The 27,193-nt window shown below is 47.2% G+C and overlaps 2 protein-coding genes across 13 annotated transcripts; one reads left to right on the forward strand and one right to left on the reverse strand.

Moving 5' to 3' along the window:
* The first annotated feature begins 4,286 nt into the window (after positions 1 to 4,286).
* Positions 4,287 to 9,279, forward strand: LOC100281702 (uncharacterized). Its single transcript, NM_001371791.1, has 6 exons — positions 4,287 to 4,830; positions 5,065 to 5,151; positions 5,292 to 5,534; positions 6,003 to 6,167; positions 8,100 to 8,153; positions 8,252 to 9,279. Exons 1-6 carry the CDS (start codon positions 4,489 to 4,491, stop codon positions 8,777 to 8,779), a joined length of 1,419 nt encoding a protein of 472 aa, NP_001358720.1. The 5' UTR covers positions 4,287 to 4,488; the 3' UTR covers positions 8,780 to 9,279.
* Positions 9,280 to 12,046: 2,767 nt separating this feature from the next.
* On the reverse strand, positions 12,047 to 26,913 carry LOC100383231 (uncharacterized). Of its 12 annotated transcripts, none has more exons than XR_004856977.1 (11): positions 26,760 to 26,893; positions 20,702 to 20,807; positions 20,555 to 20,618; positions 20,295 to 20,355; positions 20,111 to 20,202; positions 19,870 to 20,019; positions 19,338 to 19,592; positions 14,393 to 14,590; positions 13,361 to 13,588; positions 12,753 to 12,897; positions 12,047 to 12,626 (listed from the first exon to the last, which is right to left on the reverse strand). XR_004856977.1 is itself a non-coding variant. In XM_020549893.2 (11 exons), the coding sequence occupies exons 1-10, from the start codon at positions 26,840 to 26,842 to the stop codon at positions 12,799 to 12,801; spliced, it is 1,332 nt and encodes a 443-aa protein (XP_020405482.1). In that variant the 5' UTR covers positions 26,843 to 26,913; the 3' UTR covers positions 12,047 to 12,626; positions 12,753 to 12,798. The 12 variants fall into 12 exon arrangements, 10 of the variants coding, with proteins under 10 accessions (XP_020405482.1, XP_020405478.1, XP_020405487.1 ...); XM_020549893.2 differs by having other exon boundaries at positions 14,397 to 14,590; positions 26,760 to 26,913; XM_020549889.2 differs by having other exon boundaries at positions 14,397 to 14,602.
* Positions 26,914 to 27,193: the final 280 nt, after the last annotated feature.

Here is a 27,193-nt window from a genome sequence, read left to right on the forward strand (position 1 = left end):
TGTAATAAAATTGTTGTTTGGTGTGTAATGCTAAAATTGTAGTGGGCGGGCGGGTAACGGGTATCCACTGGATAGCGGATACCCGGCGGGTACGGATATGGATACAGATCCATACCCACGAACGTTTATGGGTACAGATATGGGTTGCGTTTTGTCTCACGGATATAGATTCATGAACTATATATTCGTGTACTACTCGCCCGATTGGCATCCCTACTCTTGCGCATTCACCTTCCTTTCGTGGTCCTCGTAGAGATTTATGTAAGCAGGCGTCGGAGTGAACACAAGGACAGCTAGACGATGTACTGGACTGCGACGAGATACTCCGGTTTAACTCCCCGATCTTGCACAGCACAGGCCGTGGAACAACAAATGCAGTCGCCGTCGCCCGTCGGCTGTGCTGCCATTGGATCATTACTGAAAACTTGAACTACCAGTCTGCAGATAATTACACACTTCACCCCCGTTCAGGGATATATTATATATATATATATATATATATATATATAATATATCCCTGCTCCCATCGTTGCAGCAGCGACTAGAGAATGTGCATGTGCTGCCCACCTAGCTAGTTGCCGCTCCACTCAGCTGGTACTACGCCATACCGAGGAGCCGTGCTATATATGCGCCTATCTACCACCTTCATATCATCTGATCTGGCCGCAGCCCGCAGCCTCTCCACTGACAAAGCCTCAATTATGCAAACGTTTGCACTTGCAGTCAAACATAAACATATATATACTCTGATACTCCATAAAGGGAGAGAGAGAGAGAGAGAAGTGAAGCTAAAAGGTGAACAAAAAATGATCAATTTTCGCAGTCCTAGCTAGTCAGCGACGATTACTACCAGCAGTCAGCTAGGTTACACTTAAACCAGGGTCGACGGCAACAAGCAGGATAGGATAGCGAGGGTCGAGGGGACACGCATGCCGTCCCTCCATCAGAGAAAAAGGCGAAGAGCGAGCGAGCATGCATGCTTGCCGATGATGCGCCATCAAAGTGTGCCCGCATCTGAGGCTCATGAAAAGCAGTGTCGCAGTCTCCCTTAAAAGAAGAACATGGAATGGAATGGAATGGAGGACAGTAGGATGGCACTGCTGGTGCTGGTGCCGAAACAATCGATCGGTTCCCTTCCCCCGAGATCTCATTCCATCCCATGCATTTCCCAATTTCCCATGACCATGCATCCCTTGTGTGCAGCTAGCTCGCAGTGCGGGCAAGCAAAGCATCCGCATCAGCTGGAGCAGGCAGAGAGAGAGAGAGAGAGCCCCACAGCGGCCACGGCGCCATAGCCGATGGGCGATGGCTGTCGACTGAGATACTACTAGTACTATCTTACTCTTTCCCCCACACCTCTGTGGAGTAGTGTGGCCCGGCCGGCCATGTGTGCGGCGCAAAAGGCACCACGCCGGTGGCCCCTCACACCACTCCTGCGGCTGTGGCCTGTGGGCTGTGGCCCTAGCTAGCTCAACCAGGCCACGCACCTTTATGAACGAACGCGCTGCAATGCGCTGCTGCAGTGGCGCCGTGTGTTGTGTGGGGGTGTTGTTGTTTGGTAGGTGCAAGAGAGATGCCAAAAGATTAGGATGCTCGATGATGCTTTCCTGCTCGGCATATATTGCTAGCAACTAGCATAGCAAGCAGCGACATGCATGAACGAAGGGCTCTGGGGCCTGAGGGAGACAGGGAGAGATAGATAAGTATACTGAAGAGAACTCAAGGCAAGCTTGACAGCTGCCTATATGGCGCTTGCTCTACACTATAGCCCAGTTGCAGTGGGCCTGACCCCTGCGCAGCCGCCCGCTTCAACTCATACTAGTGCTGTAGTGTGCATAACGCAGCACCGGCCAGCCTCTGATCTTTGCGTGGCGTGCATGCAGTAGTGAGATCGGTCATGCTCATTCAACGGAGGATCATCGTAAAACGTAGGCCATGGTAGTAGTACTGCAGATCGATGGTCTCTTGGTTGCGTTGTGACTTGTGAGAGTGAGAGGCATGGGAAGTGAGTGAAGCAACAGGACCAGGCCGGCCGGGGGGTGGGACGACTACTGGTCGACGACTGTAAAGTATGCCCATGGAAAGAGAATGCATGCATGTGCATATATATCGTACTAGCTGCGCCTTGCAGGCAGGATAGCGTTGTTGTCTAAGCTGCTTCATTCTACCTAGTTAAGAGCCTGGCATATATATACGCGCTGGTGATTCTTAGGATTTCTTGATACACAGTACGTAGGAATATATAGTAGTCGCCGTTGTAGCAAATTTTATATGCAAGTTCAAGGGATCGATAATTTAGCTTTATCTGAAACGATGGTGAGCTAGCGTGTAGCAGGGTACGTAACTTGGGTGTGGTGCGGATTAATTTAATGTTTACTCTAGTTTAGTTTGTGTGTTTTGATGATGGCGTACAAAGTTAATTTGTATGTATGTTTAAGAGAACATTTCTGTATCGAATTTTACAGTAGCGATTTTTTTTTGGGATTCAGTGCTTGGCAAGTTGGCACTGTTGGTCTGACCAAAACTAAAGAAAAAGGCTGGTCGATACAGCGACAGGAAGATCGATGGATCCCTTTCGATTTGTGCATGCAGGAAATAAAGCACGCGAGTGACGTACGTGGCGAGCCAAGCATGGATCTCATCCTCATTCTCATACGGCCATCCAGGAGGGAGGTCGACGAGACATTCAGGTGCGATCTCGAGTGTGAACTGTCTGTCAAATAGAGCGCGGACCGGAGAGCCAGGGCCCAGGAGAGAGGGCGCGAGCTAGGCCAACAGGGATCGGAGGAGAAGCTGATGCCAGTCAGTGCCACTGCACATGCTGCGCGAGCACCACATGGTCGTCGCGTCGATCGAACGAGCGAAGGAGCTCCGATCCACTGCCGTGTGCGTGGCTTTAAAAAAATTCTCTTCCCTGACAAGTGACACATGCCCGCCCGCCACCACGCCCTGCCGTCCTATTTCTGCACCGAAAGCAAAGCAAACGCAAAGGAAAAAGGCAGCCACAGCCGCGGCCACCTTCTCTCTCTCCCTCCCTCGGTGCAATGCAAATGCAATGCAGCTGCCAGTTGCGCACTCTCTTTCTCACTCATCTGGTTCCTTTCTCTCTCTCCCTCTCTCTTTTTTATATTCGCTCGCGCCATGATGAAGCAGAATTGTGCGACTGCTTCTGGTTGCTCCAGGCCAGCCCCACTGTCTCCTCTCCTCTCCTCAGCTCACCGGCAGGCCCATCCCCGCCCCCGCCTCCCGGCCCTCCTTTTGATGACGACGAAGTGGTGGCACCCACACACAGTAACCCAGCTCCTCCCTTCTGTGCTCTCTCGCTATCATAAGCGGAGCCCCGGAAAGTGCAGGGGGAGACAGCTGGCTGGCTGGACATAAAACGGAACGAAATGACCAAGTACGCACACCACATAACCCTCTCTCGCATCGCATGGCGGCGCGGCGCCATGTGCGCGGGGAGCCTGCCGGCTGCCTCGTGCACGGCGGCCTCGGCGAGGGTGTGGCGGCGTGCCGTGCTCAGCACGGACGGAGGCGCCAAGACTCTAGCTAGGTGGCGGCGAGTGAGACCATATAAAGCACGGCGGCTCGACGGAACCCGACACTGCACGGATATATAGCATCGTGCTGAATAGTGTCAGAGCCGAGCCGCCGTTGGCCATTAATGACTAAGTTTGCTTCTTAGATTTAAAATTTAAAGTTTAGCCCGTATTATATTATATCGGATATTTCAATCTCTATTATAAGTATTAAACTAAATGTAGTCTCATTATGAAATTAAAAACTAAACGACAAGACAAATCTTTTAAGCCTAATTAATTTATAACTAGCAAATATTTACTGTTACATCACATGGAAGAAACATGAATTGATTAGTTTTATAATTAGATTATACTTGATGTTTTAAACTGGTATATAAATAAATATTTATGAATTTTATTCCATTCGAATCCAGCTCAGCTCAGCTTCGGACAGTCTCAGCTCAGCTGTGCCTGTGCCTGTGAGGTCGCTCAAACAGCCAAGCAAGCGGCAGAGAGAGTGAACCCAGTTTTCCGCGTTTGAATCCATCGTCATCAATTCGGCATTTCTTCCCCCTGCTCCCTCCCCACAGCCTACCAACCAACTATAGGTACGTCTATAGCACGCACACAGCACGGAGAGAAGATAGTCTTGACCTCGGAGTCGGAGACAGCTCCACCTCCACCTCCATCATCCGACCATCCCCCACGCTACGCGGCTGTATTTATAGCGAGCGTCCTGAGGCCTCTGTTCCCCTGCTCGCTCCTGGGGAGGGAAGAAGAGGACAAGCAGGCACTACTACGCCAATGCGCGAGCGTGCCGACAGCTCCAGAGGAGGAAGAAGAGGTGGTGGGAGTGGGAGTGGGATACAGACAACGGGCGCCGACCGCGACGACGCCGCCGCCGCCGCTCCCTCCTCCTCGTGCTCCTGCTACGAAGCATTAACAATCCGAGGTCGTCGGTCCGTCCATGGCTGCCGCTCCTCCTCCTTGTAGCAGCTGCAGTTGCAGTTGCCGTATCCGCGGCAGGAAGCAGGCGCCCGCCCGACGAGCCCTCCCAACCGTCGCCTCCCTTGTCCCCTGCTTCCTGCTGCTCCTCCTCGTCGTCGCCTCGTGCCAGCCCGCCCTGGTCTCCGCGGCGCACGGCGGCGGTGGCGGCGGCGGCAGGAAGCACGCCGCCGCCGCCGCGCGGGCGCATGCGCATGCGCAGCAGACGCTCTTCCGTGCCGCGGGGGACGAGCGCGAGGAGGCGTACAGGAGGGTCATGGCTCGCATGGCCAGGATGGACAGGGACTCCAACATGACAATCCAGGTTATATTTCCCTTCCCGGCCGTCTTGTATAGTACTCCATTCCCTACCAACCTACTACCTACTCCATTTGTCCCCGTGTGCGCGCGCTAGCTGCCGGCTCCGGCCGCCAAGCACGCACGCACGCACGCAAGCGAATCCACCTCTCTGTCGTTTATTCGTCGAGCTGCGGCCTGCGGGAGGAAGGAATGATCGGATCTCGGGCCGCCGTGTCGTGACCCGTGCGTGTGTGTGCAGAGCCCCGACGGAGACGTCATCCGCTGCGTGCCGTCGCACCTCCAGCCGGCCTTCGACCACCCCGTGCTCAGAGGCCAGAAGCCCGAGGTGAGGCACGCATGCAGCTCTTGCTCAGTTGCTCTACTTCTACTACCTGCTAGCTCACCCGTCATCGTCGCCATTTCGGAGTCCTCTCCTGTACTTACTAGTACTAAACGGCATGCATGCGTGTCGCTGCCGTGCCCCAGGACGAGCCCGTGGAGAGGCCCATGCCGCCGAAGCGCGTCGGCGGCGCTGCCGAGGAGGAGGAGGACGACGACGTGTTCCCGCAGGCGTGGAGCGACGGCGGCAAGCGGTGCCCGGAGGGGACGGTGCCGATACGGCGGACGACGGCGCGCGACGTGCTGCGCGCCAGCTCCGCCCGGCGGTTCGGGATGAAGGCCCGGGCCAGCCACCACGCCCGCCGCGACTCGACCAGCAGCGGCCACGAGGTCAGTCTCTCTCATCAGCCACTAACCTTCTTCTCGCCTTCGCCTCGCTCGCCATTAGTACTGCACTACTGCTGCTCCATTAAAGCTGGATTAGTTGGGGGAGGAGAGCACGCAGGGATTAATTAGTACGTGGTGACTGGTGGGGAGTAACTGCGGCGATTTTACTACGCAACCAAATGGTGCGCAGTGCATGCCTGCCTCAGGCTTTGTCGACCACGCTCGCTCCCTGCTCCTCCAAAACCAGCTGGTGCACAGTACATTGATTGTACTGGATGGTGCAGCGCCATGGCAATGGCAACAGTGTAATTGCTTTTGCCATGGCAGAACAGTGTGGAGGCAACGTCTAGGTCTAGCTACGCACAACGACGCACACTATATACCACGTACTCTAGCTACCGATCGATCGGCCCTGACCCTGACAAGATTTTGCTTGCTGCTTTGCATGGCGGATCGGACGGACGGGCGCAGCACGCGGTGGGGTACGTGACGGGGGACCAGTTCTACGGCGCCAAGGCCAGCCTGAACGTGTGGTCCGCCAAGGTGGCGTCGGCGGCGGAGTTCAGCCTCTCCCAGATCTGGGTCATCTCCGGCTCCTTCGGCAACGACCTCAACACCGTCGAGGCCGGATGGCAGGTAACCAAACCGCAACCGCCATTTCTGCCGCGCGCCGTAGTATGTGCATATGCATTCATTTCATTCATCATGTACTTAACTCAACGTCACTTTTTTTTTAACACCTTCTTCCAAGTACAGATGCGCCATGTGCATAGCTACCTACGTTTACGTACCAGCAAATCCATGTACGTACGTCGGTACGTGTGTGCATGAACATTGTGTTTCTTCGACCAGCTTTCAGTATTTCTCCAAACTTTTAAACCTGGCAGTAGATAGTAGTAGTACGTGTATGCATTGCATGGTCGAGGGAAGAAATTAGTGCCGACGAGGCAGCTGCTGTCGGTGTTCATTGATTTTTAGACGGGCCAGGGGCCATTGCTGCGTCCGGATTGTCTTCACGTACCAGAGCGAACGAACGAGTGAGAGAGCTAAGCTACTCCAGCTATAGCAAAGGCCCTGCGCGCGTCTGTCTTGCGAGTAATGGGAACCTGACTCGCTCGCAGTCGCAGCAGCAGCTGTTCGGGCTGCCCGGTTGGTGACACCAGTAAATGTGGGTGCCTCTGGCATGAAGATGTGCGTGAATGAACTTTGCAGGCCTCTTTGCTTGCGCGCGTGCTTGCTTTTCACCAGAACTTCTGGGCGGCATGGTATCTAGGTGAGGAGTGACAACTAGTCTTGTGCTAGAAGCCTAGAACTTAGGATCTCAAGGATCCTACAGGTAGATAGATGGGTGTATTTAACATGGCTCTGCTTCACTTTTAGAGTAGCTCTGATAAATCGCTAAGAAGCATAAGAAGCACAAGCACGGATACAGCGCTCAAGCCCCTGCTACATCTCCTAAATCCATGGAGCCCTACTAGAGTCCCTTCTAAAATTTAAAATTTACATAATATAATCTTATTACGTATGGTTTTTATTGTTCATTCGATGTTTTAATATAATACTACTTCGATGTTTTAGTATAATACTATTTTACATTATTATATATGTCTATTGTGAGTGATTTATGTAGCGGTTTAATTCAGTCTCTCCTAAGTTTTTTCTAGCTCGATGTATTCTAAAAATTTCCACTGCACGCAGCTCACAAAACTCTAGAGTTGCAACTCTGGAATTAGAGCGTTTGACTCTTTGATCAGCTCCTCTTCTTGTATAGATTACGATCCAACCACATATACATCCATGGTTTGTTAGGAGTTTTTTTATAAAGATTATTAAGCTGGTGGTGGAAGGGTTTAAGTGTTAAATATGACCTACGGTTGGATCGTAATCTAATGGATCAGATGGTTTGCTTGCACGCTTGCAAAGAATGATTGTTTGCATAGCAGTCGTTCCCGTATGTATCATTTACAAGTAATAGAGTCTATATTTTTACCATGAAACCCCTACTCGTTTAGATATTATTGCTCTAGTATTTTGGTGCCCATCTTTACAAGTATGCTCCCACTCTTATTTTGTTCTGGGTCCGCCTCTGTCCATGGTCATGCCAAACACCCCCCATAGACTATTTTGACCTTGCTTCTAGTTACCACCAAAAGTAGTACATGTATTTTTGAGCTGACAACTGAGAGCTCTAAGACATGGAACGATAGCTGGATCCATTCTCCGCAGCACGCATATGCATGCATACATGTGGCTGTACGCTGACTTGGTAGAACACTAATTGAGGGATTGTTTAGACGTAAATATACTCATCTTTAAGCCACATGCATGTGTGTTGGTGGTTTGACGTGGAATTTAGTTTAAGATCTACAGCAAACCGCTTGGGCTCCCGGCCGGAGGTGGTGTGGTGTAGAACTGGTGCTCATTAATTAGATTCCATCACTGTGACCCCGATTGGAAATGTGCGCCCATTGACCCGTATTAATTCCCGTAATACAGCATGCTTGTGTCAGTCAAACAGATTCTTTCGGGAGGCAGTGGTGCTAACTTCTGCCTGCATTGTTTACTCAGGTGAGCCCTGAACTGTACGGAGATAGCAGCCCCAGGTTCTTCACATATTGGACGGTAATTCCTGAAATCTACTCTTATTAGGCAGAGCACATGTACAGGCACAGCTGAGCTGACGGATGCTGCGGCGGCATCATCGTGTCTTTGCCTGGCAGACCGACGCATACCAGGAGACCGGGTGCTACAACCTGCACTGCTCCGGCTTCGTCCAGACGAACAACCGGATCGCCATTGGAGCCGCTATCTCGCCGACCTCGGTCTACAACGGCCGGCAGTTCGACATCAGCCTGCTCATATGGAAGGACCCACACCGGGGGAACTGGTGGCTGCAGCTGGGGTCGACGGGTCAGCTGGTGGGGTACTGGCCGTCGTTCCTGTTCACGCACCTGGGCGGGCACGCCAACATGGTGCAGTTCGGCGGCGAGGTGGTGAACTCGCGGCCGTCGGGGTCGCACACGCCCACGCAGATGGGGAGTGGGCACTTCCCCCGCGAGGGCTCCAACCGCGCCGCCTACTTCCGCAACGTGCAGGTGGTGGACGGCGACAACAGCCTCGTCCCCGCCGCCGCGCTCCGCCTCGTCGCCGACCACCCGGCCTGCTACGACATCCAGGGCGGCTACAACCGCGCCTGGGGAAACTACTTCTACTACGGAGGGCCTGGCAGGAACGTGCACTGCCCGTGATACATGATCCGGCCGGCGACCATGCATGCATGGCGATGGCATGAACTGAATGAACGAAGAAGCAGATACGTGCACAGATACATATATATATATATACTACTACAGAGATTCAGAGACGGATCACAGTATGCGGCCGTGCCGGAGGATTGATCTCTAGTGGGATCGTCGTCGCCGCTCATCAACCGGACATGGATCCTATATATATAGGAGCGGTGCTAGTCGTTATAGCTTAGCCATAGTCCCTCGTTTGGTTACTGCGCATGCTAATGAGTAATGAGTTTTTAGTCGCCCAGCCCAGCTGCGTACACGCGCGCCGCCGGCCGGGCCGGTAGTAGCACAGGCAAAAGGTTTCGATTTGATGTATGTGAGGCTTCTTTCGTTTGCATCGGTCTGATTTTTTTTTGTCTTGAGTTCTGTATACATGAAGAAATCCACAGAGTATTTTGATCAACATGCGTATATATAGTACGAACCATGCATCCACACTGTGTTTAATAACTATTCCTTTGCATTTGCTACTGATTTCGAACATATCCGATCCGTTCTATCCTATTCACAACACCCGTGTGAGGCTTCTACTGTGTTTTGCTGTTGTCCGGGAAGAACAACTGCCCGAATGACGAGCTCATCCAACCCTAAGGCTGGTGCCAGTGCGGGCGGCAGCGCGGGCGAGAAGAGGCCGCTGCCGCCCGCGCGCGGGCGATAGGCGGGCGAGAGGCCGGCGCCGGGCGATGGCGCTGGCGCCCGGCGAGAGCGGGCGATATCGCCTCGCTCTCGCCCGCGCTGGAGCGCCCGCCCGGGCGAGAGGCGGGCGAGAGGGAGGCGAGAGGGAGGCGAGGCACTGGCGGGGCGAGAGCGACGTGGCGCGATCTGACTGATCCACGTGTCGCGATCTGATTGGTCCACGTGTGCTAGCCGTTGCAACTAGTCGTTTTTGACCGTTTGGAGTCCAAAAAATTCGAAAAAAATTGCAAAAAATTACAAATTTCATCCCCAATCCCTCTATATATATCCCTACCCGGGTGGAGCTCATTTCACACACCATTTCATCTCATTTCTCTCTTCCAAACTCGCCTTTTCTACTCATCTTCACGTCATGTCTTCCTCGAGCACAAACTCAAGTGAAGGAGCCGAAGGGGCAACGTGCAATGCATTGCAAGCAGCCATGGAGGAGGCTATGCTCAACCTCAATGAAGAGTCGTCGAGCAGGCCCAAGCGTCGTCGACGCTACATCAATCGTGATCGTGAGTCTGCCCATGATCGGCTTCATCAAGACTACTTCGCCGATGACTGTGTGTATCCTCCAAATTACTTTCGACGCAGGTATCGCATGAGGCGACAACTTTTTTTGAGTATTATCGCAGGTATCCCTCTATATATATCCCTACCCGGGCGATATCGATGTGTACACAACTACTAAATGATTTGGTTGAACATGTATGGGGACATAATAATCATTAGATTTATGTAATTTTCTATTAATTATTATGTATTTTTAAATCGTCATGTAATTTTTTTTTAATTATTACGCAATTTGTAATTTTTAATTCAATAAAAATATTATGTTGTGTGTTTTCTGAGCGTTGAAATAAATCCGCGTGAATTACTTAATTCTGAAATAGAAAAGCTGATGTGGCTATAGCCTGAGGCTGTAGCCTGCTGCAGCCTGTGCACTGGAGCAGCAGAGGCGAGAGTGGAGGCGAGAGCTGACGTGGCAGGGGCGAAAGGGAGGCTGTGCACTGGACTCAGCCTAAGACTGCTTTCAATGGTTCCCGCGACCTCCCCCTCCCCTTGATTTAGCGGCCACAGTACCACGCTATGTCATGCAACGGTGACCGCTAAAGCAGCTACAGTGGTAGCGCATGCTACAGTGACTCGCCAGATGTGGGGGGAGCGAGTCGGCCCCCTACCCTCGAGCATCGTGCGCAACAGTGTGTTTTCAGTACAAAATATATTGATAAAGATGATGTATAAGTAGGTAAAACAATATTTTATGTTATAGTGGGGTATAGGGGGAGTATTTAGGGGGACCGCTGCGGGAGATAAAAAATAGGGGGAAATAGAACGCTGACGTGACACGTGAGTGAGATATAGGGAGAGAAATTTAGGGGGAACCGTTGAACACAGTCTAAGACTCTCTTCACCGCTTCACTCTCCCCCATAACTGTTCACATTTTAGAGGATATAGAGTCCCCCTACCACATTCAACGGTGCACGCTAACTGCTTCTCTTCGCCATACAGTGGTAGAGGAGGCAACATCAATACACTAGATCAAGGGCTGTGTGCACTTGCCCCTTTGGCTCAGTTTCTGTGCACAGAAGTATTTATTAGTTGGGAAAAATTGATGATAGATGGTGAATAGGTATGAAAAATGGTATTTTATAATTATAGTGGGGTATAGGGGAAGGATTTAGGGGAAACCGCTGTATAGGGTGGAGATATAGGGTGAAGGGAACACTGACGTGACACATGAGTAGGATATAGGGAGAGAAATTTAAGGGGAACCGTTGATCACAGTCTAATAATATTCCGCTCTGTTTATCTATGTATCTGGTGATTAGGGCCTCAACGAGGCCATGGGCGCGTGCCGGGCCGCCGCGCACAAAGGTACGCGTTGGGCTGCCCTCGCCGGCTCGCCGCTGCTCCCTGATTACAAACATATCGTGAGAAAATACAAAAAAAAAATTTTTGCAGGAAATACCCATAGCATATTAAACGTTCAGAACCCATCTTTACGTTGTTTTAACTTTCTCATGCAATATTTTATACTCTAAAAATGGATTACATAAAGTTTAGTTAGAAGACTAAAGTTTAGTCCCTACTCTTTTATTTTTAGAGATTAAAAATATTCAAAACCTATTAAATAAATTATAAGAGGACCAAAATAACTCTTAGCATTCTTCCGCCATTAGTATAACTAAAATAAAAGAGGGGTAAAAAGTAGAATTTATATGATTTAGTCTCTTTAAAACGGTTTAATCCCTATTTTAGTTCTATCGTTTAGGATTTTTTTAGATGGCTGACATTGTGAACCATGAGTTTCAATAATTAGCCCGCTTGACCAAAATTACTTCAAATGAGCATCGGATGTTTAGACAGTACGTAAGAGCGAAAACTCAAAATTGCCAAAAGATGAAATGACCATCGATGAGCAAAATGACCAAACACACATTTATTTTTTATAGCACCATCTCTTGCCAACACTAAAAAATGAATGCATGGCAGAAAAGAAGGCAAGCGGCCTCTGGGCCACATTGAAAAACTGGTTCGAGAAGTTTAAGTACATGATCTAACCCAAAGCATAACAAGATTAGGCATGCCTTATGTTTGTTGGTTACAAAACCGTGGATGAATATAATTCAACCTTACATCAAATTTGTACCAACTTGTCACTTTGTGATAAAGTTATCACAGATCAGGAAAAGATAGGAAAAAGACTTATCTACTTTCCACCCGAGCGCTATCTAAAGTACTCGCAACTACTTACAAGATGCTTACAATCCATACAACGAACTGATCGATGTCATGCAAGTCGCTGAGGCACAAGATGAGGTTGTGAAGACAAACTTCAATGCTCATCCAAATGGCAAAGCATCGAAGTAAATGCTAGCTCATACAAGATAAAAAAGCCCATCTATAAGAAGAGGAGCAGACAAGGTGGTGACAAGAACAAGAACAAAGCCCCAGCTGATTACTCTCGTGCCCATGAGAAGAAAAATGAGAAGGGAAAGCCTGTGAATATACTGCTGTCCAAAAAAACGCCAGATTTAAGCAGCAAGCACAAGTCAGTTGCCTCAATTCTTCCGTTGTAGTTGCACTTGAATTAAGAACACCAAATCTGACAGGCTAATACACATAGACCACATTTAAGTACAAGTTGCAACTTTTTAAAACTGTGTGAGAGAAGCAGCAAAATTTAGAATCAAGTTCAATTCAGTTCCCTCCGGTTTATTCGATACAATTGGAACTTACCTTCAGAGGATACAAATACAAAGACTGGAATCTTCAAAGGAACATCTTAGCGGGTTTGCCTCCATCCCAAACCGGCACCATGTTTGTTGATGGAAGGCTGTATAGGTTCTACAATGCCCTTTCTGCTTTTTCCAAGGGCTTCTCCCTAAAAATTTGAGATAAAATAAATCAATGGGAACTCCTGCACCTATTTAGAAGACCATAACCTGATAAAAGATCATGTATTTATGAAAACAAATGGTCAATTAGAATAATTGCTCACCAAAAGATTGGTTCTTAATTTTTTATTGCCACTTGTTTAGTAATTATAAATAAATTAGCACCATGAAAATTCCCTGTTACAAAGTCATAAAAATCCACTGCATGCAATATAGTTAGCCCTTGTGCTCAGATGTATCTATCAGATCTCAATATGAATTGAGATTAGACAGACCTTTTCCATAATACAAAATATTAGACACTAGGTGTTTAGGCAAAATTAGCATGAAACAAAAACTACAAATAAATATCCTCACTATCCTGCGTATGCCTAGGATATCATTCACCAGGGTTATAGAATGCAAAAAAAAAAAACAGCATAAACGATAAAGAAAGTGGCAAACACATGCCTGCTTCCAGCCCATGTTCTCCATTATTCTCTTAGCCGAAAGCAAACCGCTGGATTGGAAATTCAAATCAGCTGACGCAACTCCCATTGAATCCATGTCCTCGATTGATTCCTCGTATTCATCGAAATTGTTGGTGTTACTCTGCTTCTGTCCAGGCCCAACCCCTAAGCCACGATGTAGGATCCTTCTCTCAGCAGCTCTGTCCCTGTAAACTTTTGTGTTCGGCTCCTGGCAATATAATATAGATCTCAAAACTACAGCTGATAGCAGAGGCACTAACACTGATTTTTAATCTTTTACCATTTATGGGAGAATTAGACATACAGTGGAATAAATCGACAAATGTTTCATTACTTTTTTTTCTGAAAATAACATGGAACAATCTAACATCATTCATGTGCATTTAGATGCAACATTAAGAAGTATATTGACGTGTTGACTTCTGATACCAAATAGTATGGAAAGCACTTGTCAGGTAACTTATAATCAACTGGGTACCTATAAAGGAAATTTGGGCTTTATAGCCAAAAAGATCAATAAGGCACAACTACATATGCCCAACACAAAAGGCAGTTTGGGTTTTATAGCCATGTGCATAAAAAAGGCGCAAATATAGCTCCAACAGAGTGCCTTAAGATGCTAGCTGTGTGCATATTTTCAAACTAATACTGCCTACACAGTGATTGCAAAACTGAATCAGACTGCATGCTCTATGCTACTTCACCGAGACATCAACAGGAAGTGTTGCAGGACAAAAGTTGAGAAACCTAATAGTATCATTTCAATTCATAGGGAAATTTCTTGTGAAGATAACCCACCTTGAGGTTGTGTCTGGGCCTTCAACTATTATTTAGATTATATCAATTCATCATGAGACACCATAAACAATACATTGCATAATTGGATTTTGATTCAAACACAGATGATACATAAAGTTCAATGATGAATTTATTGTCTGGCAAGTAAACATCTGCTAACAGTTTAACAGTACTTCCTTTAGCAAATCGTAATGCAAAATCATTTCAGCTTAACTTGCCATGGTATTAGCAGCTGAGACACTTCCTCCGCCACAAGATTTATCAGCAAGAACTTCAGATTGGCACTTTGCAGTGGATTGCTTATTCAAATTAATATCAGGAAACCCCCAATCCTTTGTTGGGTTGGAGGAGTCATATGCGGATAAAGTGGCTAAGTACTTTCTGCTAGGGTTCCTTAGCCTGTACAGCTTCCCTGACAATAAGACTGAGTGAGTACTTGTAAGCAACAAAGTAATTATAACTCTTAAAAGTATAGTTTTTCTAAGGTTCAGGGGAAAAGGGGATTTCCCACTAGTCTATTCTGCTTGCAAAGATCACGAATAAATTAAATTTGTTAAGTCATTCCAAGATGGGTGATTATCACCTAGGGTGACGAATAGCATTTTTATATGTGTGCGTATAGATGACCAGATGGGCCGGGCTATATGGGCCGGCACGAGGCACGACCATTTTGGCACGGCACGGGCACGACACGACAGTAACCGTGCCGGGTCGGCACAAGGCCCGTCATGGACCGTGCTTGGGCTTAGGTACAAGCCCATCAGGCGGCACGAGCACGACCCATTTACTGTCGGTCCATTTAGCATGATGTTAGGCACGGATAGCCCATCAAGCCGAGCACGACCCAGCACGACTCGTTTGTGGCCCAACCTTGTCCTAATATAGCCCACTATATATATAAATATGACCAACTCGACCCCCACTTTCAAGCTATTTTTGAGTTCTGTTACAAAAAATGGAGAAAATAAGCAACAAAAATAGGAAAAAATAAGTTATTTTCGAGCTCTGTTACAAGGCGGGCCTTGTACCGCCCGACACGGGCACACGACACGATAGCTCGGCACGGCCTTTAAAACTAGTCGGGTTGTGCTTGGGCTCAGACTTTGGCCCACGGACGGGCACGACACGACCCGCTATTTATCAGTGTCGTGTCTTGGCCCGATTAAATCGGAACGACCCATTGGCCACGTATATGTGTGCGCGTGCGTGTGGGTGTGTGTGTAGGACAGAGGCCATATTGAATAGGGACTCTATAGATGAGATCGAATACAACAACGACATATGTATAGACATCTAATACGGATCTATTTATGAGACCCATAGTTGTTAAGGCCTCATGTAGGCGGTAAGGCGCGTCGGCGACATAAGGCGTCCTACTCGCGGACCTAAGGCGTGTGGAAGAGAGGTTACCGGAGGCTGGCAACGTGGCGGCGCGGGCACGCACGGCGTCTCCATCGGTGAGAGAGGGAGAGAGGGGTGAGAGAGGCGGCTAGGAGCGGGAGGGAGTCGACTGGGACTGGGAGATAGAGGGAGAGGGGGAGAGTGAAGAAATGGGCTTGACCTAATAGGCTAGTTGGGCTGGTTTGGGCTGATTGGGCTAGTCTTTTCCTTATATTTATCCTTTTCTCTTTATTATTAGTATTGTGCTAAACTACTAAATACTTTGTCAAATATTAATATTTTTCCTATTTTTAAATATATTTAAGGTGTTGCCTCGCCTTACGCTTATCGCTTAAAAGTTAAAAAGGGGGTCACTCGCCTTACTGCTTTAACAACTATGATGAGGCCGAATACAAGGACACATGCATAGACATCTAACACCCCCCTCAAACTCAATGTGGATCAAACACATTGGGTTTGGAAAGATAAAACCTAAGTTGAGCTCTGGTATGCGCCTTCGTAAAGAATCAGCCAACTGAAGCTCTAAAGGCACATACCGAAGATCAATCATATCATCTTGAACTTGTGCACGAGTGTAATAGGCATCAACACTTATATGCTTAGTAAGCTCATGCTCTTAGTAACCGGGAACTGGGAACTTGGCCACGTTCCTCGTTCCGGGAACGTTGGAACAATCTCGTTCCAATAGTGTTAAATCCTAGTTTTTGTAGCGTTCCGCGTACCATGTTCCCGTTCCTCGATCCGGGAACCTGGTTACTAAGCTCATGCTTGACCGAATCAAAACAATACTCGTAGCACATGTACTGTCAGACAAAAGAAGAGTCAGCGTAGAAATTGAAACACCAAAATTCTCAAAAAAAACATTGTAGGCAAAGTAACCTATATAGTCACAAGGCGAAGGGGCTTCTAGCTAAGTTGATTAGGTGGTCTAAATAGGGCTCCTCAAGTTCTAAGTTCGAGTCCTCGCTAATTTCAAGTTGGGGTTAAGAAATCACCTCGTTTGTCCCACGCCAAAGCACAGGTTTAAGGTTTGATCCCGGTCGCGATCGTTCTCACATGGGCTACGGTGTCGCTGTGTATGGGGGCAGGGGTTCGGGGTTTTATCGACCTGTGTAAGGTCTTCTTATTAATACAATACACGAGGTTGTCTTACCCCCGCAGATTGAGCATTTTCTATATAAAGTAGGATGAGCAATTGGGCCTCCATAGTCGTAGTCAAACTCTACTCCCCTGAGATCCTCTAGCACTAGGACCACTAGTACCCTATGAAGAATGGCAAGCCTGAGGCTGCTTCTTCATGAAACAGTAGGCTTCCACATGCTCATCACTGATCACAATAAGCAGAATGAATAACACCACTCCCCCATGCACAAAAGGAGACGCAACTAAAGACGACATCGTCGCTGGAGTAGCAGGCGATCGAGAAGACGAAGAACGTGTAGCCAAGACTTAAGAAGACTGTAACAAGCCAGCAGCACGCGGAAGAGTCTCCTCATTACAAAATCCGTAAAAAAATACACAAGGGTGACGAGCAAGCAACTAATCGCGAAGAGGCTCATACTTTTACGAATCTAGGTCAATAAGGCATAGGTACATCGAAGCTCACGTGCAGCCTTTTGACCCTGGCAAGACTAGTAAATATCTGGTGACAACTAGGGACCAAGAGTACCAAGCTGACACCAAATAGCAGACATTTGAGGGTACTCATCAATTGTAGAATCTCCCTGTGGGGGACAGATATCCCCCGGGTCCACTAGAAGGCAAGAAGGCCTTGCGTGGGGCCTTGGGCCAATTACCTCGCAAAGCCATCCCTTCATGGGCTGGGCTAGAACTACTGGCGGAGTGGGCCGACCCGAGAAAGAAGCAGACTCAGGCCCAGGCAACCCGTCAGACTCGTGCGCTATCCGCAGCAACCGCCCGACTTTCCCGCGTATGGCACCCTTGAATATCGAGGTGGGTTAGGGATAAGTCGGCAAGATTGTAGGAAGTCGGTTCACTATTATTTAGGAGACATGTGATCCTCGTATACACATGGAGTGCCCCACGGTCGAGTATATAAGGCCCAGGGGGTACCCCATCATTTCCATCGACCATCTACCTATCTCATTAGCTTTTCTCCATTCAGGAGACTTCACTTGTAACCCACCACATAAAGATCCACACCAGGAAGTAGGGTATTACGCCTCTCCAAGCGGCCCGAACCTGTTGAAAATTGATTGTCCTTCTCTCGTGCATCTAGCACGAACCATTGAGCTACAGTCGACAGCACCGTCCTACCCAAAAGCACCGCAAGGGGTAACCCTGGGTGTGCGGTCGGACTCTAAACACCGACACTCCCTATCGTAAGAGTTATTTCTGACAAAAAGCAGCAAGATAGATAGAGTGACTAGTAGGCCCATAACGATCACGCATAAAAGCTCACAGCTGATGTGCAAACAACTCAACAACATCAGCAACGAGGCAGTCCTCCATACTAGAGGCAAGAATAGCACCCACACGCACACCCTCATCCAACCAAGTCATGTAAGCACTGAATTGAGGGTGATAAGAGGACATCTAATCATCATAGTTTGCAAGCAACTCCTCATCAGTAGCCTTCTCTGGAATCACAGGAGATGTAGGAGCAGTAGGACAAGTAGGACACACCAGATCACCAGTGAGGAACATCCAAAGGCGCAAATCATGCATGTGCAGACGCATGTGTGAAACCCAGTCATGGTAATTGGTGGCATTAAAAGGCACCATAGAACTGGAACAACACCAGACGAAGAGGCCAAATACAGGGCCATAGCAGCAGTCAACGATGAGTGCAGAGTGGAGCAGCGGCGGGCGACAAGAGCGCAAAAGAAAATCAGCACGAGCAACAGCTTTGTTTACCGAAACCTAACAAAAACGGTTAAAATTATATATGCAAACCTAGATTCGATCGAAACCGGATCTAGAAGGGGTGATGCAGGCGCGGGCGGAACACAATAGCACATGGACAACAAGCGTGAACGGAACTCGACCTCAGGCAGGAGCAGAGCGTCAGGCATCCTTGTGTGAGACTACAATTTTAAGTTGCATGCACTAACCAGTTCAAGCTAAAAGGTTAAGCTGATAGAGAGAGATGGACAATTCACTTGTATTCTAACACTCCCCCCCCCCACACACACACACGTCGAGGCTCTCTCACGCCTGAGACATGGAATAGGAGTGAGCAACAATTATTTCATTTAATTGTGCTACGCATTATTCGAACTCGAGACCTCTAGCTTTGCTACCATATTAAGTTGCATGCACGAAACAATTCAACCTAAAGTTTAAATTGATGGAGAGAGGTGGGCAATTCATTTTTATTCTAACACGTAACACGTGCAAATGCGACACATGAGAAAAAATTTGTAGAGAAGTGAAGAACCCTAACCCTAAAAATTGGCTCTAATACCATATAATGAATTGCACTATATTCAATATGAGGGCACTAAGCCCAAATATATACACCGATATAGGATAGAAACCATGTAGAACAAGAACTCTATCGGATTGAATACAACAAGGACACATGTATAGACATCTAACAAGGATGTTATATATGAGGCCAGATACAGACACAAGTACAGACTACAGACATAACCTAAATGATGATATGTGTAGCAGAAGGACAATTGACATCAGTTTCAACAAAATAAGACTTGCATACTAGGAAGTAAAACCTACTTTTTCTCCCAAATGGCACATGCTCAGTCTTCATAGAACCTAGCCATAGCCAATATTACCTGTTGAAACTTGCACGAGGTCAAGATGAACTTCACGCACAGGAGCAGTCCTTACAAGGCCACCACGAGTAGGAAGAGAAGGATGAAGCTTATTTGAACCCCTAGATAAACATCCCACAAGCCTAACCACGGGCTGACCTTTGTTAACATGGTCTTGGACCACATCCCAATCCCATATATCAATTGTTGGAGGTAAATGTTGATCATCATTTGACCTCTCGACCTGACCATACTGAGCGTGCCATTTCTCTTCCTCTGGGGAAACATTAAATAAAACCAAATACTAGTCAGACTTGGCACGATTAACATGGAATAAAAAGACAAGATAATCAAGATGCTGATATCTGTTACTGCTTCACATTTGTTATGGGCCTCATGGTACTCAGTTTTCAGATGATAGAGCACAAGTATTAACATACCCAACTTGCTTGGGATTAAAAAGCTTTATTATTGCTATTGTTTCTACTACTGTTATTTTTGTTATGAATTGAGAAAATCAAGGCATTAATAGAAGGGTTCCTCACGACCTCACCTTCCCCCAAAGATTCATACACATAAGCGGAATTCTTTGTTTCTGTTTCAACTTCAGTTTGCTGTGATGTAGCATCATGCAGAGAGGCTGAAGCACTGTCCGAGGTCAAGCTATCTAGTTTGTTCCCGGTTGTTTCAATTCTGTCTTCCTCTGGTGATTTAAATTCATTAGGCTGATTGTATAAAGTTCAGCACCTTTTGACATAAGAAAGTAAGGTATAAGCTAATAAGCACATACTAACCATTTGAATGTGCGATTACTAGTGAACTTTCAGCATTGACTTCATTGTTTGAGTAGCCTGACAAATACAAGTTTATCAGTGTTTCCTCCATCCTATGGGAAAACAAAAAAAAATCCAAGAATGAACACGTAAAATTACTAATTAGTAATAGACTATAAGCGAGGTAATTGGTTTAAGAAAGAACCATTCTGATGGAGGTCCTGGTATTTCATTCTCATTGTCAAGTATAGTTGTTTCCAAGCCTGCTGTTAAACATGGAAACAGACCATGTTATTCTTCACTTTTACCCTTTATTGCAAAATTTCATTGTTGTTAGTCACTGGTGTCTGAATTTAAAGAAACAAATGTTCATATTACGAGAAATAGACACAACCAGAATGAGAAACTAGATGCAGTAATTCAATATGCCCTCAAAATGCAGATAATCTGAGTTAAGACACATACAAGAGTGTTCCAAGACATCTTGGTTGGCCTCATCATATGGATGATTGGCTGTGGGTTCATTTTCCTGTTTATGGATGTAACATTGCAAAAGGGACATGAGATAACAGCAAGCCGAGGAAATTGGAGGGGCTAGCAAGTCCTAATTACCAGATCTGTTGTCAATGGCATGTAATTTCCATTTTTGTAGACGTAATATTGGCTATCTCTGCTGCTGTAGTACCATCCAGCAACAGGGTCATGGTAAAAAGCAGTACTGAAAATGATAAATTCAAGCAAATGTCAGAAGCGTATTTGAAACGGAACAATGGTACGGGTCAAAATTGAAACCAAATGGATAGGATTAGTTAGGAGGAAAATATGCTGCAACGAGAGCCTGACCATATCTTTAATTATTATAGTATTTTAGATATGTTGGGTTGAACAGTAATCTGCACGAAGTCAACAGCCACACAAGTAAGAACAAAGTGAGCATCACTTCACATCGATTTCATCAAACATCTATATACCTCGAGGAGCGCGCAGAGAGAAGGATAATTGCATCTTAAATGGACATGCATGAGGTTATGATGATATCTTAAAGTGTAACTGTACTGACCCTTGGCCACCGGCGCACCCCAAACGTCATGGTATCAGATTCAGTTTTCTTCGGCCGCGCTTCTTCTTCTCACGTGCTTCTCCAACGTCGACTTGTTGTGCGCTGCGTCGACTGTGGACTGATCATCATCACGGCTCCACCACCGCGTCCATCGGTCCAGACCTCATTTGTGCTGGAGGCGATGGCGGCTGCTGAGAAGGCTGGAGCAGTGAAGTGGGATCAAGTGTTGAGCACCCTGGATACAATCGTGCAGAGGATCGAATCGGTGGAGCGCGCTCAACAGCAGTTGGCGGGACAACAGTCGTTGGCGAATTCGGTGGCTGAGCAAGCGGCGCGCGCTCGTGATGAGATGGCACGCCAGATTGCCGAGACAGGCAAGCGGGTGGCTTCGTTGACATTGGAGCAGATGGCGGCTGGCATGGAACAGTTTGGGGATGGATCTCCTGCGTCGCCTTCGAATTCACCTGTGTTTGCTTCTGATCTGAGGCGTGATGTTCCTCCTGGGGGACATCGTGCTCCACACGATCGTGGTGGTCATCGTCGTCGGCATGGGGAGCGCGGTGGCCGTCATGAACCGGATGGGCATCAGGAATTTGGCGAGGCACCTCCTCCGTTCATGAAGTTTTCCTTTCCCAAGTTTGGTGGTGAATCTCCTTCGATTTGGCTGGACAAGTGCCATGATTATTTTCAGATGTATCAGGTATCCCGCTCTATCTGGGTAATGGCTGCTTCCATGCATATGGAAGGGAAGGCAGCCAAGTGGCTTCAGGTCTTTAAACTTCATCATGCTTTGGGGAATTGGGAGCACTTTTCTTCTGCTGTGTTGGATCAATTTGGATTGTATGAATATCCTAAAGCTATGGATGATCTGTTGAATTTGAGACAGACTGGCTCTCTTGAGGAATATGTTTCAGTATTTGATGATTTGCGTTACAGTACTGCTGTCCATAATCCTCAGCTGGATGAGATTTTCTTTGTCGCTCAGTTTGTTAAAGGCTTGAAGCGCGAGATTCAAGGTCCTGTGCGTTGTCAAGTACCAACTACGGTGAATCGTGCTGTTCTGTTGGCCACCTTACAGCAGGATGTTTTGGACAAGAGTCGGCCTAAGTTTCAGTCCACTGTTGGGGGGAAAAGAGGTATTCCAGGGCTACCGGCTGACTCTCAGGAAGGTGTGGGGTTGTCCAAGGAACGACAATTGCGGGATTATCGCCGGGCTCATGGTTTATGTTTTACTTGTGGTGACAAGTTTGATGCTGGACATGCTGCTAAATGTGGAAAACGAGTACCGGCGGTGCTTAATGTTTTGACTGTGGATGACATGGCTTTGGAATTATCAGATGAAGTTTTACAGCAGTTGGATCAGGAGGATCACTCTGTGGTGGACTTGTGCAGTTTGTCGGTTCATGCAGTTTCTGGGACGGAAGGAGTGGATAGCATTCGCTTGCGTGCTTTGGTTAAAAATCAGGTGTTTCTATTGTTGGTCGATTCAGGCAGTTCAGCAACTTTCATCAATTCCACGTTTGTCCAACAAGCAGGGTTGTTTCCTCAACCTGTTTCCACTATTCGAGTCAAGACTGCTAGTGGGCAAGAACTGGTGAGCACTACTATGGTGAAGGCAGTTGAGTGGTGGTGTGGTGGACACACTTTCACCACTGACATGAGGGTATTGGATTTGGGGCCTTATGATGCTATTTTAGGGTGTGATTGGTTGAAACAAAACAGTCCCATTACTTGTAATTGGAATCAAAAGTCTCTGGGATTTTCTTATCAAGGCTCCTGGGTGCAGTTGCAAGGTCTGTTACCTACGGTCCAGCAGACGGTGACTGAATTGTCGGTGGTCCAGTTGAGCAAGTGGTTTTCTGGCAATGAGGTGTGGGCTTTGGCTTTGTTGGATTTCTATCCGGATGGCACCTCTTCTTCTCAGTCTGCTGCTACCAGTCTAGCAGTTCATAATCTTCTTCTTCAGTATAAGGATGTTTTTGATGATCCTAAAACTTTACCACCAGCGAGAGTATTCGATCATGCCATTCCCCTCATTCCTGGTGCTGTTCCAGTGAATTCAAGACCTTATCGTTATTCTCCATTTCATAAGACTGAAATAGAACGTCAGGTGGAAGAATTGCTGACAGCCGGTTTGATTGAACCTAGTGTCAGTCCATTTGCCTCTCCGGTGTTGCTTGTGCAGAAAAAGGATGGGTCATGGCGTTTCTGTGTGGATTATCGCAAGCTTAATGAGCTTACAGTGAAGAATCGATTTCCTATGCCAGTGGTGGATGAAATCTTAGATGAATTGCATGGCACCGAATATTTTACAAGTCTGGACTTGAGGGCGGGTTATCATCAAGTTCGCATGAAGGAGGGCGAGGAATTTAAAACAGCTTTTAAAACACACAGTGGTCATTTTCAGTTTAAAGTAATGCCATTTGGATTGACCAATGCCCCTGCCACTTTTCAGTGCGCAATGAATTCTATTTTGACTCCTTTTCTGCGTAAATTTGCCTTGGTTTTTATTGATGATATACTCATCTACAGCCCTACCTTCGACTTGCATTTGCAACATTTGCAACTGGTGTTAGACACCCTCAGGCAACATCAGTTTTATTTGAAGCAGTCTAAGTGCCAGTTTGCACAGCAGAAACTCATGTATCTGGGCCATATTATTTCTGTGGAAGGAGTCTCTACCGATCCTAGCAAGACTGAAGTCATGTTAAAGTGGCCTACTCCTTCTACTGTGACTGAACTTCGAGCTTTTTTGGGACTTACTGGTTATTATCGACGTTTTGTTAAACATTATGGTCTCATTGCCAAGCCTTTGACTACTTTGTTGAAGAAGAAACAATTCCTTTGGAGTGAGGCTGCGACTGTGGCTTTTACTGCTCTGAAACAGGCCATGGCCAGTACCCCTGTCCTTGCATTGCCTAATTTCGCTGAAGTTTTTACAGTTGAGACTGATGCTAGTGATGTTGGGTTGGGTGCAGTGCTTATGCAAAAAGGACAGCCTCTAGCATACTTGAGCAAGGCTTTATCTGAGAAGAACAAACATTTGTCCATCTATGACAAAGAGTTTCTGGCCTTGATTATGGCAGTAGAAAGATGGAGATCTTATTTGCAGTACCAAGAGTTTGTTATTCTTACTGATCATCAAAGTTTGTGTTATCTGGAAAGTCAGCAACTGCAATCTGATCTCCAGAGGAAGGCTATGTCTAAACTCATGGGTTTGCAGTTCAGAATTGTATATCGAAAAGGAAGGGAGAACTTAGCTGCTGATGCATTATCCAGGATGGGATCTGTCCTGTCTTTGCAGACTGTGTCTGAAGTTCAACCAATGTGGTTGCAAGAAATCCTTAATTCTTATATGACAGACCCGGTGGCCCAACAACTTTTGGCTCAGTTGGCTGTCAGTAGTCCTAATGAAGAAGGTTTTTCCATACACCAAGGTCTGATAAAAAAAGGGAATCAGCTTTGGGTGGGTCACAATTCAGCTCTCAGGACCAAACTTATTTCTGTTTTACATGATAGTGCTTTGGGAGGTCATTCTGGTATCATGGCTACATATCAAAGGGTGAAGAAAGCATTTTATTGGCAAGGTCTTAAGAGGGATGTGGAGGACTTTGTGAAACAGTGCTGCATTTGTCAGAAAGCCAAATCTGAGCATGTCCACCCTGCTGGTCTTCTTCAACCTTTACCTATTCCCACTGGTATTTGGCAAGATATCTCTATGGATTTTATAGAAGGGTTACCTAAATCGGATGGCTATTCTGTTATTTTAGTGGTGGTGGATAGGCTATCCAAATATGCCCATTTTTTCCCTCTCAAGCACCCATTTACAGCTGGTCAAGTGGCTCAAGTTGTGTTTGACAACATCTGCAAGTTACATGGATTGCCTAAATCGATTGTCTCAGATCGCGATAAAGTGTTCACTAGCACTTTCTGGAAGCAGTTGTTTACTCTGATGCAGACCAAGCTCTTATTGTCTACTGCCTACCACCCACAGAGTGATGGTCAAACTGAACGTGTCAATCAATGTCTTGAGATGTATCTCAGATGTGCTACTCATGATTCTCCTACTAAGTGGAAGATGTGGTTACCTTTGGCTGAATTTTGGTACAATACTACACATCACACCTCTCTGGGTTGCTCTCCTTTTAAAGTCGTCTATGGCTATGATCCCCCTGTGGCTGCTGCTCCTAGTCTTTTGTTACCTGAATCTGGTAGGAATGGGGTTGTGCCTGCGATTGATATGGCTGTCCAGGATCTGCTGTTGTCTCGCGAACGACATCTGGAATTGCTTAAGGTGCAGTTGGCTCGAGCCCAGAATCGTATGAAACAGAAGGCTGATCGTTCCCGTACTGAGAGGGAGTTTCAAGTTGGTGAATTGGTGCTGCTTAAACTGCAGCCATATGTGCAACATTCTGTGGTTTTTCGTTCCTGTCCGAAGCTGGCTTTTCGTTACTTTGGGCCTTATAAGGTGTTGCAGCGTATTGGGCAGGTGGCTTACAAGTTGGATTTACCCCCGGATTCTAAGATCCATCCTGTCTTTCATGTGTCTCAGCTCAAGAGTTTCACCCCAAATCATTGTCCAGTGTTTTCTGAGTTGCCCACTACTCTGTCTTTAGATCAGGGCGTTCTGAAACCAGTTCGTATTTTGGATCGTCGTTTGGTCCGTAAAGGGAATCAGGCTGTTCCTCAAGTGCAGATCCAGTGGACTAACAAGAAGGATGAAGCTACTTCCTGGGAGGATTGGAATGTGCTTATTCAGCTCTTTCCTGAATTAAGTACTTGGGGTCAAGTACCAACTGAAGAGGGGGCGAGTGTGACGACTTCGAAGGTCTGAGTAGCTTTGTTGGATGATTAACTACTTTTAGGCCATATGGTGGGCCATAGTCATTAGCTGTCATTAGCTGTCATTAGCTGTCATAGTGGCTTATAAGCCGTGTCTGTAACAGAATCAGGGGATCAGAGAAATAACAGAAGGAAAAACAGAATCACACCTTGCGTCAGTTTCTATTTCCCCACCGTGATTCCCTTCCGGTTCTTCTGCTGTCTCACGTCTCGGCGTTTGGGGTGCGCCGGTGGCCAAGGGTCAGTACAGTAACCCATATGATTGTCAAACTGCTCGATACACAGAGCCCAACATCCATTATATCTCACAGATTTCTCCAGTAAGCATGTACAGGTGTTCAAGGCTAACATATAGCGCATAGGCCATAGGAGCCAGTGTTTTGGAGCCAATAGCAGCACAAATGATATCCACAACTGAGACAGATGAGCCTTAGATGGATACAGATAGAAGCATATATTCAAGTGAAAATAACAAATACAGAAAGAACCAACCGTCAATCAATTGAACAAAAATAAATAAATAAATAACAGGCCCGCACGCAAGCGGCAAAGCTTCGTTTCATTAGTTCATCAAGAGTTTTTCTACCAGCTTTCTGCCAAAATGATGATGGTCATGCATCAGCTATGCGAGCTCGGACCGTGAGGACAACAGAAAAGCGGAGAAGGGTCGCTGGAAATCCCAGCCAGGCAGCCACAGGAACCGGCCGTCTGCGGCGCCCAATCAGCGGCCGGGACGCTAGAGCACGTAGCGAGAAAGGAAGCAGCTACCTGGCGTGGTAGTAGAGCTGGGAGTCGGCATCCCACGCGAACCCGTCTCCAACGCCCGCCGCCGCGTCGTCGCCCCCGCCCATCGCGGCCGTCCGCCGACACCGTACGCCGTACGGCCTGTCCTGCGCGCTATGGGCGGTTTTTTTTTTATTGAGATCCGTCGTAGCGGCCTATAATGGGCCGGAAAATCGTCGGGGGCTCGGGGTTTCTCGTGGCGTGAGGGCCTAGGTGGTCGTCGGCCTCATCAAAAAAAAAAGGCCCAGTTGTTAGGCAGGCCTTTTTTCACCTCACTAGTTGGTTGGATGTTGGTAATGCCCGGGGTCGATTCTGTACAAACTTCTGTAATTTTCTGCTAGAATTCTGAGAGACAAAACAATTTTTTAGGTGCATTTATTAAGCTGCAAAATTAAAGGGGTCAGTTTCTTTGGAAATAC

The sequence above is a fragment of the Zea mays genome, chromosome 3 (genome assembly GCF_902167145.1).
Source record: "Zea mays cultivar B73 chromosome 3, Zm-B73-REFERENCE-NAM-5.0, whole genome shotgun sequence".
Lineage (NCBI taxonomy): Eukaryota > Viridiplantae > Streptophyta > Magnoliopsida > Poales > Poaceae > Zea > Zea mays.